General features: G+C 39.2%; 1 protein-coding gene across 12 annotated transcripts in view; it reads left to right on the plus strand.

The window, feature by feature from the left end:
- The window catches only part of GTDC1 (glycosyltransferase like domain containing 1), a 174,850-nt gene that overhangs the window by 83,449 nt on the left and 69,139 nt on the right, over positions 1–22,262 (plus strand). For all 12 annotated transcript variants that reach the window (XR_007378524.1, XR_007378523.1, XM_048952889.1 and 9 more), the window contains one exon: positions 509–682. Coding sequence is in view for 10 of the 12 variants with exons in the window: in XM_048952889.1 (XP_048808846.1) it covers positions 509–682 (174 nt within the window). In the remaining 2 variants the exon portion in view is untranslated. The remainder of the gene's footprint in view (positions 1–508; positions 683–22,262) is intronic.

Genomic DNA, 22,262 nt, shown 5'->3' on the forward strand with positions numbered 1-22,262 from the left:
TGTATTAAGAACCTCCCCTGTCTCAGTTTGAAACCATTCCCCCTTGTCCTATCGCTATCCACCCATGTAAACAGATGTTGTCTTTCAGTACAAAGTGTTTTCTGTGAGGGGTCTTCTTCCAGGTTCTTCCAAAGACATATTACAGTGCCCCTGATCTGTTTGTTGGGCTCTGGAAAAACAAGGATAATAATATTAGCCTTACTCATGTTATGAATGGAAGTTGAACTGTGGATAGAATGGGATCTGCTCCTTTAGGTTGATAATAATATATTGTTATTTGCTTTTAAAAAGTTCAAAAATAATTCAAAGTATAAAAACACGGGAATTGGAACATTTCTGATTAAGGTATGTATGCTACTTCTGGTTCACCTGAAAAGGCTAATATTAATTGGCATTTCCATTATACATTTTGTATATGAGAATGTGTATCCTGTTTTCATTGCATTTAAAATAGCTCAGCTCCTTTAGCAACATCAGTGTGCTCATTAACCTTCACTGCTTTTTACAGTTTGGTTGCTGATATTGTGGTGTTCAACTCTGCTTTTAATATGGAATCATTTCTTACGTCCATTGGAAAATTTATGAAGCTGATTCCTGACCACAGACCTAAGGATTTGGAAAAAATAATCAGACCGAAGTGCCAAGTTCTTTATTTTCCAGTCAGGTTTCCTGATGTGAGCAGGTCAGTACATTTTCCACGTCATAAATTGCCTCCAGTCTGTCAAAACTACCTATTTATGGTGAAGCTTTAACTAATCAGTTACAGCGTTGTTAAAGTAAAGAGCTGGAAGATAGGCACTCTCCCTTAGTAAGTATAGTTCAGCAATCAGAGGCTGCTGGGGCAGCATAGAAACCCTCATCGCTCGGTGTGAATAATTTCCCACTTGTTTTAGTTTTTAAAAAGTTGACTATGCCTCAACTCCATCTGTTTGTTTGTACAGGGGAGGTCAAGGAGGAGAAAGAAATTCTAGAGAACACTAACAGCGATAAGGCTGTAGTCGAGAAGCTATATTTCCCTTGGTATGTTGTAGTGGGATTTTATTCCTTCCCCCCTCCCCTACCTCTCTTTTTATTGCTTCCCAGGTAGGTGAAAAGCGTTTCAGTAGCACGGAGCAGACTTGCAGATTTTGGCATTAGCTGCAGCCTGCAGTTGCTCTTCAGTCTTCCTCAGTTACTACGAAGGACGTTTTTTATTACCCTTGTTTCAGAGCCCATCCTGAAATTAGCAGCGGGTTATGTGGCTCAAAGGGAACATTCACCAGATCCCTTTCACTTTTGATTAAACCTGGCACAATTGTTTTTCCTATTATAAGGAACTTTCCTCCCACTGAACAGGAACTTTGCTTCGATGGGACCGATACTAAATAGAGATAGGTTTGATTCTGCAATTTGATTATACTCTTAAAAATGACTTGATGCTGGGTGCGTGCTTTGTTGGAGTAAGGGTGGAAAGCAGCATTGTGACTGCAAGAGTCTGTGTTCTGATCTGATGACAGTTCTGGTCACATGAGATGTTTGTCCTGACCTGCTTGTACTTACAGCCACTTCAAAGAGTGAGTGTATGTTTGTGGCAGTTTGGGGTAGAGAGGTTTTTAGTATCAGGCCATGCATGCTATTGATGTTGCAGAGCAAGGTTTGCATTTCAGTCACTAGGCAAACATATTCTAAAGGACTGATGCAAATCCTTTAAAAATCCATGTCTAGCGTGAAGTCTTAAAGCTATGTGTTTGGCAAGCGTGTTAAAATCCTCCAGTGCTGCTTGGGGCCTTGTCTCTCAGGGTGGCAGAAGAGATCATTACCTGTACCCCTCTGCAAACCTACTATTGCTTCTTACAGACCATGTCTTTAAAGTGAGGGAATGCAGTGGGTGTTTCACGTATTCAATACTGAACCATTGTAAAAGTGCCTCGTGGTTTTTGATGTACCTGGGAAAGTCTTGTGGCAATCCTCTGCATAACTCTGAAATTCTTTAGGTTTTGACCTTCAACTGCAGCCCATATGGAATATTTCTTTACAGGATCATGCTTTCAATGATGGTAAATGCACCTGTGACAGTTGAATGCTGTTTGGTTTTGTTGTTTTTTCTTTGTTTTGTTTTTGGTTGTTTTTTTTTTTAATTTAGACTGAATTGCTATAATGACAGAATGGAGATTGAGGAGAAAAAGGTTAAGAAAAATTGTGGCCAAGCTAAAATTTATAAAGCAAGCTCTTAGCCCAGAGTGTTTTTCAAGTTATTTTCAAATGGTAATTTGCTTTATCCAAACCAAACTCATACAGTGTAAGTAAGTGATTATTTGCATGACTGACAATCATTTCAGTGCCTGCAGTCTTTTTAAAATGCATAATTTTGCTGAGATGTTGGGGAAATATTTAAAAATTCTGAAGGCAAAATAAGCGGGGTGGTTTTTTTCTCTTTACTCTGACCTCTTTTATTTCGCGTGTGAATGTCAAAGGGTGTGTGTGTCTCAAATGGAACCTTCATGTGGACAGAAGAAATCATCCTCATGCTTGTGCTAGTGATCGTGTAAAGATTATTTTAGATCAGCCCCAAGATTGTAGGGTAAAATGCAAGATACATCTGACCTTTGATCAAAAAACTGTGTTAAAAGAGCATGTCAAACAAGTAAATCCTGTCATGTGTTTACCTGTTAATGTGATTACTGTGGATGATGGCTGTGCAAACTGACACAAGCAGTGCAGTGAATGATCACATCAGGATGGAGGAAAATGGCTAAGGAGAGATGTAGTATTACACATACACGTAATGTGTAATTAAATATTTCAGATGGGCATCTAATCACTGCTTTTCTCATACTTACAAGAAGTTAGCAATGCATTTTGTGAAGAGAGTTATTTTATGATAAAGATTTGTCGTAGGGGCACCTCTTGTTGTTCCCTGAGCAAACACAGACAGTGGTCCTTATCTGGCCATGAGAGGAGATGAAAAGATTTGAGGATTCAGCAGAGTAAGCAATGTGTGGAGCTAATCCTCCCATTTTCTGGCTCTGACAATGACTAGCTTCCATACTGGACCCTGTGGTACCACAGCTGTTCCATATGGATTCATCCTCCCTCATTTCAGATTTTGAATTCTCCTTTATAGATGTTCTGATACACATTTATTATGTAGAAATATATATTACCAGACTTCTAAGCTTATAAACAAATAACATTCCAAGTTTATGTCACTTCATAGTGCATAGGTATTGCAAGAGATGTACACCCATAGCTGATCTTACATGCCATATGTGCTGTGCATCAGGCCTTTTTTCTTCAACATCACAGTGAATTAAATATGTTGTAATTCACACTTATGTTGTCGTTTATTAAATTTCAATTTATTTTCTATTATAATGTAATAAAAAGGAATTTTTTTTTCCTATAGGATCGATAAAATCTATTTTGATATAATGTATTTTTATTTGTGCACACAGAAACTACAATCCGAGAGCAAAACTCCCTTTCTAATGATGTTATCCTTGGCAGCTGCCTCTCATTCTGCCAGCAAGCCCTGCTGGAACACCTCTGCTGGTATTTTGAGTGCATTCTCTCGTTCTGTCTGCATCCATTCCATCCCTGGTAGTTGGCAAAGCTGGGTCAGGTTGGGTGCTCCATGCAATTCGTTCCAATGCAAATTGTAATATAGATTTTAGTTATTATCACTAGTCCTCTAATTGTGGTATATCTTTACCATCACCACGATGCGGTAGAAAAGGGAGATACTTTTATAAGCAAGAATGAATTAATGTTCCTAAGAGCTCAACACGCAGATTGGACTAAAGTGGGCTAATATAAAAGAAACATGAGGAGCACATGGGATGACAGCAGAAGATGGCAGTGGTTTCTTTTAAGTGGAACTTGTTAGCTAGTGTCTCATGCTGTCTGCATTACGCATTTAAGAGCAGAATTAAACATTTTAGAATGTTGTTTCTTAATTTGCTTTTATAACATAGTACAGTTAACAGGACGTTTTCAACCATTTGATTTTATATTTGTTAGTTATAGTGTAAGAGAGACAGGATTTTGCTATTTTGAGAATGCTGTATGAACAGTCAAGGGAGCTTCTGACTAAACACAGGTTTCTAAGTGGCACTGACATTATCTCTTGTAAAGAAACATCGCTGTCATGTGGGGAGGAGCCTGTTTTGGGGAAAGAAAACAATAATTCTTGTGACTTGCATCACTGGGATGAGGCTTGCAGGGCTGTACCTGAGACCTCTGTTTAGATAACTAAGAGCTTGATAACTAACTCACCCTTCTTCTGTAATTAACACCACACAATAGCTTTGCAGTCATGGAAAATACTAATGTCCACAACCAAGGGACAGACCTGAATGTCCAAACACGAATCTATGGACAGGAATTGGAGATGTGGCTGTGTGGCACCAAGAGGTGCTTTGCAGTGGTACCCAAGTGAGCTCTCACTAACAGTCTTGTGTGTTGGAAGCAATATGCCTTAGAAATGCAGTTGTTGGCTAATTAGCTTTCCATGCAGAAGCATTTATTAGCTTAGGTGGAGTATGATGCTAATGATAGTGATTCTGGCTTTGAGGCTACCTGCTGCACTTAGAGGTGGCTTGGGCATCTCCATGGTGCTCTCTGGTAGTCATAGCCTCCCTGTCACCACAGTTTATGGGTAATTAGCATAATTAGATAACTCCAATAGCCTGCTCCTACCTTGGGGCTTGCTGCTGAAGAACTAGATGGTGGAAATTGCTCCACTGAATGGCTTTCCTCCTCACCTGCTTCAAGCAGAGTTTGAGGGCTGGCGTTGGCAGGCAGGAGGGATGCTCACAAGATCTGGGACATGACACCTATTGGGAGGGAAGCACAGTGTTGGCTTAGAAAGGCACAACGTGGAGGATTTTAGCTGAGAATTGGGTGAATGGAATGAAGGGAGGCTCGAGCATCCCCAGTCACTGGTGCTTCCTTCAGTACTCGCATTCTGTGCCTCCAGGGGATGATGCCAGAGTTTCAATTCTAGCCCTAGGGGGTATCCATTGCCCCAGAGCACCCCATTGCTTACAATTCAGGAGCCAAATAGATGAGTTGTCCCCACAGTTCTCCAGCAGCAGAGCAACTGTGCCCTCCTAAAGGAGAGCCTGGCTGGATGGTCTGCTGGGATGTATTTATTTTGCAAAACTTTCTAAAAAAAACTCATTTCTTTTTATCTGTTCAGAGGCAGAAATAATTTTACTGACTCTCTTTTATCTGTCGGATAGGTATTCAACTCAATGCTGCCATAATAACCATTTAGTCCCACAATAGCTCATAAGGATACTTAAGCAGAATTCTCTGTGCAACCTAGTTTTTTATTATGTTGGGTACTGCTCATGTTGCATACAACACATTCCCATAAAACTTGCATTTTGTATTTACAGAGAAATTTCTCTGGAGAGTTAAGGTCTTGTAAAACATTCTTGTTCTACAGCATGAACGAATTATTATACTCTGGGGCATTAAAAGTGAAGTGTACTGAAGAAAAGAATTTTTTCATTAAAATGCAGTTTATATTGATAAAACAGATTACTAGCATTTGATGAAATGTGAAACTTGGATCTACCCGTATCACTAAATCGCCAGTAGGTTTATTTTGGCAAGAAGAATAGTATATAATGTATATCAGGACCAATCATTATACAGTACCTGTTAGGTTTCTATTAGATTAAATTGTCTTTCACTAAAGTACTTGGGGAAAAAGCAAAAAAAAAAACCAACAAAAACCCACTATATCTGTATCTTGAAGTAGCAGAATGTGGTAACGGGGAATATTAGAAAATAAAAGCTGTCGTGTTATCAGTTTTGGCACAGTCATTTATCAATCAGTATTTTAAACATTGACAAGTGGTAATTTAATAGGGAATGACCCTGTTGGCAGGAAGTTCTAATGACAGATGATGCAAACTCATTTATCACTATGGGGCTGTGCTGGCTTCTTACCTTTCTCAGTATCACAGCTCATATTTTCCAAGTCTGGGATGTGAGAAGCCACAAAGGGCAAAACCTGTGGCACTGAGCCCATAACCACTCCCATCTCGTCCCATTAACCCCTTAGCTGCAAATCTCACTGCAGCATAGCTGCCACGATCTGCAAGTCCCAATACAAATTTAATTGCTGTTTGACTCCTAAGTGGGATTTGCTGGACTGCTTGTAAGCAATTCCATCAAGTCAGGTTGTTGGAAGAGCTCAGGATTTTTGGTTGTGTCGCTTGGAATGCAAAGTTGAAGCACTCCTACTTGGCTTTCAAAACCAAACCACATTCTAATAATTAATAGCACATTTCATTAGCAGGCATTAAAAATATTGCATGCGGTGCCCTATACAATGGGCAGCTATTATTATTATTATCATTACTACATTGAGAAGGAAATTGATGCATTCAGAGGTTTAATTGATTCGTGCATATTCATGTAGGAAGTCAGTGGCAGAGTCACGACTGGACTGGATTATTATGCACTTCCACGCATAATAATTGTGCTGCAACTTGTATGGAGAGCAGAATACCTTGCTGTGATGTGTGTGGGCATTTGAGGGATGTCATGGCAGAGGAAATGAAAATGACACCTTCATCTGGAGCAGATACGGATGGCGTTTTTAATTCTTCTAGGAACAGTCCATCTGTAATGCAGTAATTCAGCTAAACCTAATGAGAACAGACAAAAAAATCATATATTTTTACTTTAATTTCCACAATATCAAAGGTTTTCATCTATTTGATACAATTTTAAGCTACCTATGTTAAAGCATGATAAATGGAAGCCCGGCTTTGCACTTTCTGCACTCTTCCTCAGATCTCCATATGTTTTTTCTCTTCCCTTTTCTCAGCATCATCTTTGTCCCTAACGCTGGGGTTAAATACCATCCCCATCCAGGATGCTGTCAGAGGTAGCACTTATTCTTTTAATAGCACTTGGCAAAGTTTAAATATAATTGGTTAAAATTGTCATGACAGACTTAAAATAAAGGTGTTTTTTTTCTTCTTCTCCTGTTAAAAGTGGGAGAAGGCTATTGATGAGCGGTAGCATCCTACAAAGTGCTGAACAGCTTCATTTTCACTGCAGTCATTCAGAGATGAGGGCAGTGGGTGCTCTGTGCAATGACAGACATGGATGGGAAGAGGTGACAGAGTGGAAGGCTGACATTTCAGTGCTGTGGTGGCATCCCATTTAGTTCTGATCCATACAGAGGTTCTGATCTGTACAGACTTCAATCTTTCACCTGTGCAAAAAGTGTCTTTCATAGATATTCTGTCCCTATTGAATTTTCTTTTTCAAAATACTGCCCTTGAACATCTCAATAATGCCGTAATTTTCATTAGGAGATTGAGAAATAATGCACAGAACTGATGTGTATTTTGCTTTTTTCTTTTCTTTCACGCTTTCAGAATTCATATTGATCATGTTAGTTGCTACAGTGACAGAACCTTATTGTCAAAATAGGTGCATTTGTTCTTCTACCATAATAGAAAAGAAAGTAGGCAGTGCTAAAAATTGCAGTAAAGATAAAGAATAGCTAAATAATATCATTTATTTTAGGGGATATTCATCTCTGAGAATACAAAATATTTTCAGAAATCGTTTTGAGGAGAATGAAGGAATCTCTGTTTGCAGCCATGGGGGAATAGCAGTACCTTTAGCATAAGCCCAACTTCATCTTGAATGCTGTATTATTTTGGAGAAGAAGAAAAAAAAATAAAAGAGAAGAAAAGAAAAGGCAGATCTTTTTAAAGAGTGGAGGAATCATAAGGAAGAACTGGTCGATAGCCTGGCAAATTGATACCAAATGTAAAACTAAAACTTTGAGTGGATCAAGTCTGCGTTGAGGACTGTCGTGTGCTAGATTGCAGACAGCCAATTCAAGTTACAATTCCAGATAGAGATACTGGTAGATGGAAGTGACACTACAGCAGATAGCAAGATATGGGATAGGAATTTCAGAGAGTGATGGCAAAGAGATTAAAATTACACCGTGGAATAAGTACGATCACAGCTTTGTGTCTGAAAAGGAAACTGGAAGCATGGAAACCTAGCTCTCCAGCCTGATGGAGATGACCTTTATGTAATGTGTAAGAACAATTTAATGCAGATGTTTTATTTATATGTAACCAAATGGGATGAAGTTAAATGATTTTTAATTTTGCAAATCACAGATAATTTCTTTGTTGTGCAAGGAGTATTTTAATATGGTTAAGATGGGGTGGTTTTTTTGGGGGGGGATTTTTTTTTTTTTTATCTTTTTTTGCTTTCGCATTTGCAACTAGGAATATTTAATATTTTATATTTTGGACGTTCCCCCTGCTCAGCTGTGACTCCCAGATGAAATAATCCTCCTCTTTTTTCCCTTTAAATAATTCAAATAGCATACATTTAAAAATATGAAAATCACAACGTAAATGTACCAGAAGTGCTTTTAAGGTGGGAGGCTGTTCAGCTTTACTATTGAAAAGATGCATTTCTAAATAGTAATGAGGGCTCATCAGAGTTTTGGGTGTATGAGAGCAGCACGTAATAGGGATGCTTGCTGAAGAGCAACAAGAGATCCAAATCCAAGAATGCCTTCCCAGTTTCTTTTTGCCAAGTAAGTATTAGGAAAAAATCTTTGGATTGCACTGGCTTTTTCTTCAAGATGGGGCGTTTTGCTTGTTGAGAAATCTGAATTCACATCAAAGTGGTTCAAGCCTAAACAAGATATTTTTTGCATTCAGCGTTTGTTTTCTGAACCATGTCATGGGTGCTAAAAATAGCCAGGAAAGGAAAAAAATAAAAATAAATCAGATTTTAATGGAATTGGCCAACCTGATTTTAGAATAGTTTTGTCTGAAAGCTATGCAGGATTTCTTCGCGATGACTCCTGAGTAGTTCTCAGGTCAGCCTTGTAGAAAACTAAATAATTTGTCTGTCTTTAGCCTGCTTTATGAATATTTCCTTCTACTTTTTCCTTCCTGGGAATTGTGAGCAGACCAGGAGAACAGGTTCTCCATGTTTCAGTCAGGGGACTGATAGTGTGTAGTGTATCACTGACCCTCCAGAGCCTATGTCCTTCTGCTTGTCATCCATGGTCAAGCCCTGGTGATTAGCATGCATACTGGTAAGACTTTGGCCTTTTAAAACAGATTCTTACTAGTTCTGGTGGTGTCTAGAAGCCACAGGTGCTAGGGCCAGTTCTGCCCCAGTTGAAGGGCTCTGATTCATTTCCATGACTTTGCTTTGCACAAAGTTCTCCTTAATATCCTATAACCACATATCAGCCCCAAGCTGATGGTTCTAGCAGCTGTTAAATGGAAAAGCAGACAGCTCTTCTCTCTGCAGCTTATCACTCTATGCTGAATTGTGGACTGGTGTCTACAAGTACACAGGTAAATACAGGATCTAAAGAGCATGCAGGTATGTAGAGCTCTTGCTATTAGTGAGGTAGCAAGCAGCAGTGTAACTGAGCTATACCAAACAGGGAGAGGAAAAAAACCTTCTGTGATTCCCATGCAATCAAAGAGAGATTTTTGTAAAGATACGCTTTGTTGTCCCTACGTAAAACACCAAAAAATTGTATGTTGTTCTGGCTATCCGTGTTCAAGAGGGATTAATTTAAATTGTGAAGCAGGTACAGAGAATTACTGCTAGGATGATTGGGAGAATCTGTATTACGAGAACAGATTAAAAGAGTATGGTTCACTTGTCCTAGCAAAATAAAGGTTGAGAAGGGGATATACGTTAATCTTTATAAATTCAGTCAGAGGATAAATGCCATAGAAGAGGAGGAATTATTTAAGTTCAAAGATAATCCTTACATCATCCACTAGGTAGAAATTGGTCATTATTACATGGCTCAGAGTGGAAATAAAAAAAAAAAAAAGGACATGTTGGGCTGTTGTTTGTTTTGATTTTCCTTAGGGACATATAGTTTTGAATGTCAAAACACGTTGGAATTTTAAGGGTAATTTGATAAATTCATAGAATGATTGGTTAAAAAATGTAGGAGTAGTGCCAGACAATTTAGGAGTTTGCTATGATGATGTCCACAAAACGAGGCAGGTTGTGAGTTGGTCCCATACTGCCTTCAGTCTTGAGTCCAGAACTGCACCATGAAGGAGCTTGTAGACTTCCAGTGTGTAGAAGACTCAATGATGTGGAGCCTGTTCTGTCTTGGAGGATGCTGCAAACTGGTGAGGTATGAATGGTCAACAGCTGCGATGCTTGGAGGAGTACTGAGAGCAGTGTGCTTCAGCAGGAGCCAGCTTAGGCACCGTGTGCTGAGTGTTGGGCCTTTGTGAGCATCCTCAGTTTTGCCTCAGATTACTTTTTGTTATTGAAGATGTTTGAGTAAAATTCTTCTGTTAAACTCGCGAAACTCAAGAGTGACTTTATTTTGCTGATGAGTCGCAGTGGTGTTTCTTTCATTTTCATCCCAATATACAGTAGTTTAATTGCCCCAATCTGTGCTTGAAGCAAATGAATCATAGAAAAAAGAAATTTTTATGCAGTAATCCTGAAATTTTATCTGTCCTTCATCAAACGTCAGCACAGGTCTTTTGGTTTCTGAGTTCATTTGTGTTATCTGCAATCTGGTCGTGAAGTGCTGATCTCGAATTATGTGACTATATATGGGAAAGAGAGGGTTTGCTCCTTGTAGGGTGCCTAACTGTGTTCCTTTTGTTGCCAGTAAAAGGAAGGAGTATCTGTCAGGATTCCTGGTAAACAAGTTGAACAAAACCAGCAATACAACAATGGCAGTAAATATATGTATATTGCCCATTGCTACCTTGTATGATATCCATAAAGTTGCCAAGTAATTGTAGCATTCAAGCATCTTATTTTTGAAAGTAGCCGAGCTCTTCTCCATGGTACTCAACGCAGAGCTTGTTTATGCATCTATACGTTAGCAACTTATTATTCCATGAGCGTCACTTCATTTTGGCTAGCAATAAGTCCTGTTCACTCATTGTGCTGCAGAGGAATGTTTAAAGCTGAAATGTGCATTGGAGTCTGTTTGTTTGCAGCAGATGATTTGCCTAAGCTTTGATGCGCAGTCACTTTCTGACATTTGTGTATTTCAGCAGTGAACAATGTAAACTCATTTTCTGAGCACTTTGATTACTTGCACATAGCAGTGCCCATGGCATGTGACAGAGAAGAGCACTCTATCCACTAATCAGATAGATATGCTTCAAGCGTATTTACACAAAATAATGAAAACAGCTGTTAGATACCTTTAAACTTGAGTGTGTTTTGTTATTAATCTACTAGCCCGTACACATGACACTATAATTCTTCGCTCACTCAAGTTGCCTTTAATGACACAGTAATAAAACGGAGAGGGATGAAAGTAATGGAATTGTAGAATGTAATGCCTCAATTGTTCTACAGTGTCTTCCTTTTTGCCAAAATAAACCACAATTAGGTCCATATGGTGTTTTGAAGTTTTCAAGCAATGACCCTAATAAAAAGTAATGAATTTCTGACAAAAGAAAGCATGGTGCTCTTTTAAGCAGATATCTTCGCTATTGATCTAGTTATGATTGCAGACTGATATGCTAATAGAAGAAGAAAGGTTCAACGTGCCTGGTACAAGCACTTTCATTTGTGGTTTATTTTATTCTTATGAAATTCAGATTGAAAAGGTAGAAACATGTTGTAATCCATCAGTTATGACTCCCTTTTAAAAAGCCTACTATAAAGAAAACAAATGGATTTTTCTTGAGAAAAATGGAGTTTGGAAAGCATTAGGTAAGTTGAAATTTCAAAAGCACTTGTTAACTAGGAGACTGCCTTGCAGTGATGGAGAGCTTTGTGAGGATGTGAAACTTGGCTTGGGCACGTGATTGACCTCGGAGGTCCAAGCTCTTTGTTGCTTGTTTTTGTCTCTTTAAACATGTGATGCTTCTCTTCATTTAGAGAACATGATTGTCTGCTGAGCAGTTGTTAGGTGAGCGCAGATACTCAATTCCAATGACTGGGGGGGGGGGTCTTCCTATAAATACCTATGGGCAACCATGAAAAAAGTGTGATGGGTCCATTTTGTGCCAATGGAGCAATAATGTCTGAAGTACAGCTAATCCCATCTTAGTAAAATGGAGAAAGCCTGCTCTGGAAACAGATACCAGGGGAAGGAGAAAACGCATGGTTGGTTTGATAACTTTAACTGATAGTATTTGTTGAATGAATGTTCATTCCACATATGCACAGTCCTAAATGACTGAATTGTAAAGCATCTGCTGGATAATGTATATTATTGGCATTATTTTACCCTGAGCAGTGTACTTCATGTTGCAACATGAGGCTATTCTGAGCATCTTTTGAATAAAATCTACCTTGTCTACCTTTGATTGCCACTCAAAATTATCTCTGAGTGGCTCCTTCATGGGTAAATTAAGAATCTGTTTATCTAATGGGCTAATTTCTTTATTGCTTGTTCCTAGACTATTGAGCTGCTTCTCATACCTCCCGCTCTAGTCTGTACTTCTCCCCCTTTGGAAAATAATGTAATTTTTGCCTCAATAATCCTTATCATTCTTCATTTATGGTTCAAGATACAGAAGCACTGATAACTTACTTTAGTTTGCTACCTGCTACATTGGTAGTTTTTCCATGACCACATCTATCACACATTTGTGTGTGGTTACTTTATTCATCTTAATGGAAAAGAGCCTTGTTCACGGGTAAAACTTTATCCTCTATAATGTATCCTACTTGTAAGGAAGGTAAATGAATTTCTATCTGTTCTACTGCTTTTCTTTGTGGAAATAGGTACTCTTTTCTAATTTCTCACCTTCTTGTACTTGACACTTCAGTGGAATTTATGAGATTGGTTTGGTTTGTTGCAGTCACGTTTAATAGCAGGAGACTTGGGCTTAGAAACTGGGGTTTGCCTTCTGGAAGAGGGAGTGGACTGCAGGAGAAACAAATCTCACTTGAGATCATAAGCTTGGGAGGGTTTTTGGTGTTTGGAATTTTAATAAGAGGAACATAAAAGTGAAAAATCCCTGCCTTACTTCCTGTAATTTAAATAGGTTTGAATTGATGTTTCTTGCTTCAATTTTCAGTTAAAAGACTTAAGAAATAGAATTACGTGTGAATTCAGGCTAGTTTTAAACTACATAAAAATTCCAACAAGCATAGGTAGTCTAGGAGGTCAGCGTGTTTAAAATAAGCTGGTTTCTTTATCCCGTGGTAGATCAGAGGGTTTGGGTTTCTCACCCTGACGAGCATTTCTCCAGGACGATGGTGCAAGGCAGTGGGTTGTGCCATGGCCCCTCATTTGCAACTCATGCTCTTGTGCTTGCATTCGGTTCCCCTCCCCTCCTGTATCACAAATAACAAAAACATTGACATATTTTTAATACTGACAAAGGGGTCTTAAAGTTAGAAAGAGGCATAGGGGCCTTCAAATACTTAAGTCCTGTAGCCCATGAATTTATTTGGTGAAGTATGAGCACCTAATTCTGCAAAAATGTACTCCCTTGAGTTCTTTGAATACCATCTGGAGACTTTAGAAATTCTGACTTATTTTTCATACAGCTCTGTAGAAATTTAGTACTTCAGAGTTCTCAGTATACCTGCGAAGGCTGATACAAGCTTAACCTTCATGCCTTTTGAACCTGAAGTCGTAACTGTTGGTGTTAGCACAGGTATGGGACGTTGGTCTGGAAGTGTGAACCCACTGGCCAAAATTGATTGTGTCTTTCATTCATTTCTTGAAGGTACTCCGAATGCTCTTATTTCCATATTACAAGTGCTAACATCATCTTTCACCTGCCTCGTGAAAGCACCTGAGGAACATCCCATGTGTACATGTGCAGGACTACATCCTTAGCAAGCAGTTTTACTTCTAGAGCATGTTCTTCTGCTGGATTACAGCAGTGCAGATTGCATGCAAAACCAAGTCTTGACAAAAGGAGCACCTTTCATAATCATTCATGCAAAACCCTGAAGTTGTCTTATTTTTGATCAGCTGATGCGTGTATTCTTAAGCACTCGTCATGACTTTTTTTCTTCCTTTCGTTTCACTACAGTCAGCCTCCCTTAACAGCAGCATTCACTGTTGTGTAATGATCAGAGTTGGTAATTCTTAGCAGTAGATGGAGGGGACAAGTTTAAGAAAACATTTATTGTGCTGTGTTTTGGAAACATAAGCTAGTTGTAGAGGTTAGGTTGAAAATAGCAGGAACTAGTACGGCAGCATTTTAGTAAATTGGGATATAAACAAACATCTGTTGCAGGAATGTAGAAATGACATCATAAAGAATGTATGCAAAAAACTTAATTGAAAAAGAATGATGCAGAATTGCAGCATGACTTTAAGTCTAAATTGATTTCTGCTTTCAGAGTGAAAGTGGGATTTTTGTGCAACATTCCAATACTATAAAGTATTTAAAATGTAATGTCCTATTAACGTACCTAAAATGTAGGCTGCGGGTCACCCAATAAGAATAGTAGTTACAGTAATACAGTATATGGAATATGCAATTATCTTGACAATAGTTTTATTTTTTCAACAATTTTGTCATAAAAGAGCAGTAAGATACAATGAATTTGATTCATTTTGTGTGTGTGAATCATTTAATAGGCCATTACATCTACTATATTAGACTCCATTCTCCTTTCAGAGCTTTTCATTATAAGGCTGTCTTTAATGGAAAGAAGTTTAACCTTCCCTCCCAGATAGATTGAACCCCATAACAGTGTAAACATTCTCATTATAAAATAAAATCCCCTTCCCCAAGGGCAGCACTATAATTATGTTGCCGAGTGTTGTACAAATGTTTCTCTTAAAAAATGTTGTCTCGTTCTTGTCCTCAAGTTTTTATCATTTTCATTTATGAAGAGAATCAATAGTACTTTTAAATTGTAATTTAATAAAATAAGTGTGATCTGATTATTTTTTAATTTTTTTGAAGTTATTTTAATCAAGTTTGAGAAGAAGTCATCAGTAAAATTGCTGTTGATTTATAAATAGGATAATTAGAGGCTTTCCTCCTAAGTACTGCTCACTGGCATTGTGGCTGCTTTTATTGCCTAGTCAAACCTCTTCATTCAATTTTAAAATTGCCTTTTGAATGAACTGCTCTATGAGTTTGCCAAATAGTGTCACTATTAATACCTTACCTCCTCTATTTCATTGTCCGGTCCGTAAACGCGCAGTAAATGGTTTGATAAGGAGGTCAATGAGGTTGTGCTAGTTTCAAAGTGAATTACAGCCGAACGTTTCAGTGAGGTCAGGGCACGGTGCTGCACAGCCCTGGGAGCTCCCGTGTGCCATTTCTGCTGGCAGGGCAGGCATCTCGCTCAGCTCTGTGGAAGGAACAGCTCAAAAAGCACACCTTGGCTCGTTCCCTTCACGACAGAATGCAGTTCTGTGGTTTGTCCCTTGGCTCAGCAGCGGGCACACGCCATATACTGCGTGATGATGGGCTGCACGGGGGATGCTGGCAGGCAGGGGGAGAGTTTGCTGTAAGCCCTAAAGCATCTCCCCCAGCTCGGTGGGCACCGTGCCCCGCCAGGTGCCGGATGGCGATGTATTGCTATGTGTCTCTGCATCCAGGCACTGCTTCCCTGAGTGAACCCAGCGGAAATAGAAACGTAAGAGGCAAAAGTAAGAAACTTTGTGCTTGTTGAGTCTAAAAGAAAGTCTGTTTGTGTGTGTCTCTCCCTTTGTAACAGAAGGAATGTTTCTTATGTTTCTGTCTTCAGACAGTTGGCACACATTTCATCTCAGCAGCTGCTTTCTCTTAAAGTGCAGTAGAGTGTAGGACTGTAGTGACACTAGCATTAATACTTCACATTCTGCTATCATATGCTGTCACTGTGAAATATGGATCTAGGTTACATGTGTTTGCAGACTTTGTACTACTGAATTATGAAAGCTGACTCCGTCGGAGGATTGTGTTGTATTCAGAGACTGTGAACTGAACAATAAATGAATGCAGTAAGAGACTTGCAGGAACACGCAGCATCCTCCTTTTTGGCCTAATTGTGCTTATAGCTTTAAAAGGTAGGATTGCTAAATAAAACTCCATTGTTGACTTTGCTAAATATATTTAGCAGGCACCTAAATATTTCTCTTGCGGGCATCTTGTAGTTGCTGTCCTCAGTGTTGTTTAAATGTTATTTTTAAATCCCATTCTTCTGAGTGGTAGGAATTACTGCGGAGGAATAGAATGTATTGTGAAGAGTAGAACTACTGCAGGGTGGCAAAAAGCACAAAAAAGAAGATAAGTTATCAGGAACAACTGGTTGTGTTGTTATCAATCATTAGCGTGCAGCCAGGAATTCAGCCCTTACCACGTGTATTTTAATGTGTGGTGTAATGAAAGAATTGCTACGGGTGTTGTGGAAGAAGTGTTTGGTCTTACTGAACTTGTCTGGGTTTCAGCTACTTACCTACTGTGTGTTTTCGTGCTCAGCAAAAGAGGGGTTTGTATCATATACATATTTAATTTCATGTGAAGTGGTTGCTGTCATGACTTTTCCCGTGTTAATTTTGATGTTTCTTTGTACACGATGCTTAGGTGGAACGGTGGGATTCTATCTTCTTGTGCATCGGGACTTCCCATGACAGCTTTCTTGGTTGTCATCTCATGCCCTGCCTTCTTTTAAATGGCATCCAGGTGCACTTTGAGCTTAAATATGCTCATTAAGAATTGACGTAGACTAGAAGCCGCTCACTTCTAATTTTGTACTCTAATAGTGCATTCTTTGGTTGATTGTAGAGAGGTGAAATACATTAAAAAAATGTTAGCGGCCAAATTTAACCTATTAATGAGTCATTCTGGAGGTAGAATTTGTATGCTCTCCTAGAGCCCTAGCTGTAATAAACCAGCGCAGTGCTATGCAGGCACTCACCCATTTTCTGTTCTACCAGAAGCTTCAGCTTCAGTCCTCTCTTCTCTGCCTGTGTTCTCATAAGCAGCAAGCTCTTCGTAAAGAAACTTCGCTGCAGTGAGATTCAGGTTTTTGTAGTCGTTAATACAGGAAAAATAAAATACTGATGCATTGCAAATTTTCAATCGTCTGCATCTCTTCTGTCAAAGTGAAGGTAATTTTCTTGACCAATCTGTGGTCTTTGTTGACCGAAAGAATGAAGGCAATATGTTAATGCTCTCATTAACAGAGCCATTTCGTAGTTCATTGCTTTTATTAATCTTTGTGAAATATTGAAAATATTTGTCAAAGTGTTTCAGTGGTACCTGACAGCAGAAGCACCAGTAGAATCAAACTGAACATTGTTCTTCTGAAGCTTTTTGGAATTTCTTCAGATGCATAGAACTGGGTATGAAGTACACACTTTAAATTTATGGAAAAATAATCAAGGGGTGGAGTGGAGTATTACTGTGGTTAGAAAGTAGAATTAATGTACTCTATATCTAATTGATGTGATTTAATAGTTAATATGCATTGCTTTTAGAATACTATTCATAACAGCACATACTGGCAAATCAAAATGAAGCTGGTATCACTTGTCAGCATGCAAGAAAAATACCTTTACGCTTGAGTTGCATCACGTGTTGGAGATTTTTGGTGGAGACATGTTCCTTATGATTATATATTTGGTTGGAGAAGCCATAAAAGCTCTATTACCCTCTGTGACATTTCCCTTCCTGTCCCTCTCAGGGCAGCAGATGTCCCACATGTAACCAGGTGCTGGTCTTAATGAAGCCTTGCGATCTCTCAGAGACACAGCAAACAAAGTTCTCAAGCCCCAAAGGACTGAAATATGAAACCACATTTTCAAATAGGGTAAAAATGTCTGCCAGTGGCTGATTTGATATGAAAGATTGAACTGCTGTCTTTACATGTGCATGCCCAAGCCCATATTTCTGGAGCTTGCAGGAACCCAGTGTGCTCGATTCCTTTATCTGTCAATAATTAAATCTTAATACCTCCAGCAGAACTTGCTTCTGGAGCAGTCTGAGCCAAAGATTGAATTTCTGAGATACCCTTAGAGTCTGTTGGGCCCTTTTTGCTAATTAGGGTCTCCCTGTTATGGGAGAAGGTCCCAGACAACCTCTGGTGTTTGGGCTTTTTCTGAGCTTATTCAAAACAATGGAGCCATGCTGTCCAAAGCAGTGCCAAAGCCAATTCTGTTTATCTGGGCAGGTTTATTGGCCGGACATCCCATCATACCTACCTTTCAATTAGATGATATTCCAATCAGCATTCCCACACATTAATTACCAATGCTCTCACTTCAAGTTGTAACTGTATTTAATCTTCAAATAAACGTTTGTGTCTCGGGGATGCTGTGTCCAGCAAGGATTTCTTTTTACTTTTAACGATGACAGCAGTGATGCCCTCTCCAGCACAGTGTCATAAAAAAAATAATAATAAATGAAGTGTATTCAAGTGCTTTAACTCTGACATGGATTCTTTAGTTCTGTAAAGTAAGCATCAGACTCTGATAGCACATCCATTTCGTTGGCTTGGATGATGGTAGCAGCAGTATCCCCTGCTGAAGCTAAGCAAGAGAGTTGGTGCCTAATTTTGGAATTTCCTGAGCTGGGTAGCACCTATGCTGTAAATCTTGCAACCAAAGGAAAGGCGTAATATTGAGCTTAAGGCACAGGTTTTTTTCCTGCTCATTTGTTATGCAGCTAAGATAACTTTTTTTTTCCCCAAAAGTTATGATTTTAATATTTCCTGTAACTGAGTCCTGCACAAAAAGCAAAGAGATCAGTGCTTCTCCATGGCTAGTGTGATCAGCCAGGCCTAATGGCCTGTGGATGAAACCTTCAGCTGCCTTCCAGTGCTGCACTTGTATGGAAGTCAGCTGGAGTAATTTGCATCACTGAGAGTCCCTTCTCTGCCTCCAGCCCTGTTGGTTGGATCGAGGGGTATCCATCGCCTTAAAAACTGCAGATTCCTTTCTGGATTTTTGCAGTACTGTGTATCAGTGTCTTCAGCATCGCAGGACTAATCAAGGACGTGGTGTTTTTTTTTTTTTTCCCCAGTTAATTTCAAAGAAAATCTTGTGAATGGCAGGCATGCAGTGTGGTTGCAGAAGTAATGCTGAAACTTAGCTTCGGTGAATGGCAAGTAGGACAGGCGGGTAATTAAATGGTTGATAAGAGTCAGAGTGGTTTAGATGCATTTAAATACAGTTTAAGTCATAAAATGCAGGAGGTCAGAAACTCAAGAAACCTAGTCATTGGAATCACTATTAAATAGTAGGTAAATGGGGATCTTCTTTCAAGGCACTCAGTCATAACTTACAGGAGGATTATATCTCAGGCACAAAAGAGGACTTGAGAATGTGTGCTTAAAAAAAATCATTTATTTTTACACAAGGTTTTCGTTTCTGGTGCCCTGTGATACATAATAGAAACTTTTACAGCGTTTTCTGGCTTTTGACAGGACCCATTTCTTCATATTTCTTTTTCTGCTTTTTGTGATCTTAAAGATTGTAACGTGTTTAGACTGTTCTCCCCCAAACACACACACAAAAGACCAAGTGTAAAAGCATAATATATTTTCTTCTTTTGCACTGTGCTGTAAAGGGTAATCGAGACAAAGACACAGAAACCTTTCGTCTGACTTGCTCTTGTTTAGTAGCTGGCGAGGATCAGCATTGGTTAATAAAGTAAAAACAACGAAAACCCCACCCAAAGAGCAGTTTTGCACTCAGATGCTCAGTTTTTACATTCTTTTTCCTTGTGATGATGTGATCATTTCACTCCAGTTCTCCAGTCGCCATGCAGTCTCCTAGGACAGACAAGACCTGAATTTCTAATGTGAAGAAGCATGATGCAAGCATGCTATACATTATAGAAAAGGGGGAGAATCCCTTGGTTGATTTTTGATTTGTTTTGCATGCACCTTTAACTTTTAAAATACAACTTTGGCCATTTACAAATTGGAGTTTTAAATATAAGCTGTGTAGAAGTGTTTGAGATGTGCTTTTAGATACGTATTTGTTTTCCTACATAGCATTGCAGTTTCTGTTCCTAAATGAGATAATGCTCTATTTCTTTTCATTTTCTTCTGCTCTGTTGTGTGATTTACCTCTGGAGCTGCACTTGGAGGTGAAATCCCACTCCGTTCTTGTACTGAAATGGTGCCTGAGTTTTTAAATATGTATATAACCTTCTATCTGCTTCATCCCAGGAAGACTTATTTCATAGCTAAGTACATGAAAACTGGTTAACGAGAATTTCAGTTGATATTATTCATAGAGTGATCAAGAATAATGGCTTATTTAGAGTGTGCTCGATTAAAAAAAAATACAAATAGTGAATATGGGAAGAACAGCTAAAGAGAAACATCTTCTTGGATAACTCAGTGGTAAGATTGTTCTTCAGTGGTACAGGTTTGAAAAAAGAAGCTTCCATGTCTTCAGAGGGATTAAGTTTCAGTATGTGGTGGCAGTGCTATTGTATTAGTGCAGTCGGTTACAACAAATTCATCCTGCGATGATGGTTGATGCAGAGCTTTCTGTCTCTCACAGAAAATGAGCTGCCACTGATGCTTCAGCAGCTCTTTGAACTCTGTTGGCATATTTTGTACCTGCAGGTTTAATTTCAGACCCTAGGATGAGCTGAAGGTGTCTCTGGCAGCACTGCAGCTAACTTGCATGTTCAGTCGAGTACACATCTCAGCTTCCATGGTGCCCTGCTTTCATATCCTCAAGTACACAGCCACGGTTTTGTTCACTCTGCTCCCACAAGAGCAGGTAGAGCAGGGGCACAAACTCAATGCCCTAAGAGCTTACAGAGCCAAAATTCATCCCTGGCTCCCAGCTATGCTGGCTGCTGTCCCATCCGTGTTTGCTGCTCTTCTTTAGAAATGTATGTGCTTTCCTCTTTGAAAGCAAAGAAGAAAATGATGGAAACCAGCCACGGGTGACATAGTGAAGAGCAGTTGGAGGTGGAGCAGCCTATCGCAATCATTTGGCTCCTTCTAGTTCCTATTGCAGACTGTCACCGTGTCTGCAGAAAGCGGTTCTTTCTCAAGAGTCCAGTTAAGGGATGAAGGCAATTGGGGTTCTTTTTAGCCAGAAACCACCTACTAAAATGTCATTGTAGAACCTGTGCCAGGTGAATTGTATGGTGCCTCGTTAAGTCCGGTGACACCTCAGTGAGTCAGTCCTGCTTGCTACAGAGTCCTAATGGGTGCCTGTATTCTGAGGTGAGCAGTGCACATGCCACACAAGTTTATAAAGTCAGTGATTGCAAACATAGCTCCTGTCCATTTTCCTTGTTAAAATTGCTAAAATATTTAAAATCATTTTCAACTATTTTGCGTTCATTAGGAGGCCAATACAGTCAAGCCAGAATGTTAAAAGCAGCTTTACTGAATTCAGCTGAATTTCCAACTCTAATGTCTTGTGGTGAACGTAGCAATGCCAGAAACATAAAGTACTCGAGGTAAAAATGTTCTATTAATACCTCGTCTTAATCTCATAAACTGTTCTGGACATAAACTTCAAAGTAAAAGAGAAAAAAAAGTGAATCACTTTTGTGAGAAATACTTTAAACAATCTGTTTTTACAGTTTTGTAACGTGTGTGTGATATTTGATGAAAGTTTCCTCGATTATAAAAAAAAAAAAACCTGCATGGAGAGAGGGAATGCTGTCTTGTTTTTATACTCAGGTATCACTGTATGATGTTAGATGAACGCAGCCCTTCTGCACAAAACTTGTTTTAAAACTGCTTTGGTTCCTTCCGAGAATATGAGTCAAAGGGAAAGCTATGCCGCTTCCCAAACTCCCAAGCACATCTCAAATAAGCTGTAAAATTAAATGTTACATATTCCAATATGATTATTTTCTTGGCTGAGGAAATCAGCTGCTTAAGGCCAGGAGCAGAGATGCCCTAAGTGGAGCTGCGTGAGCTGAAGGAATTCAGATTTGTTCCTTCAAGGAGCAACAGATTATTGGCTTTACTGCAGGGAAATGGAAGCAGCAGCCACCCCCACGAGCCAGCAGCTGGGGAAGAAGGTGAGAAGTGGCTGCAGAAATGGGCACCAACAAGAGCTTCAGCAGCATTGGGTGAGTGCAGAGCGTGGCTGCAGGGAAACCCTCGTGTTGGCTGCAAGTTGAAAAATCCGAATTGGCGGAAGAGAAAGGGTTAAAAAGGATGAATATCTTTGCACCTTAATGGGAGAACTATTTCTGTAATGGTATCAAAGATAAACCAGTGTATTATGAACACTAAATGATAAAGGGTGATAATATGCCATTCTTGAGACTTCTTGGCTCTTACCTAACACATCAGAAAGTGATTGTTGAATTTTAAATAGCCATACAAATGGATGACATAGAAATTTAACTTTG

The sequence above is a fragment of the Lagopus muta genome, chromosome 8 (assembly GCF_023343835.1).
Source record: "Lagopus muta isolate bLagMut1 chromosome 8, bLagMut1 primary, whole genome shotgun sequence".
NCBI lineage: Eukaryota > Metazoa > Chordata > Aves > Galliformes > Phasianidae > Lagopus > Lagopus muta.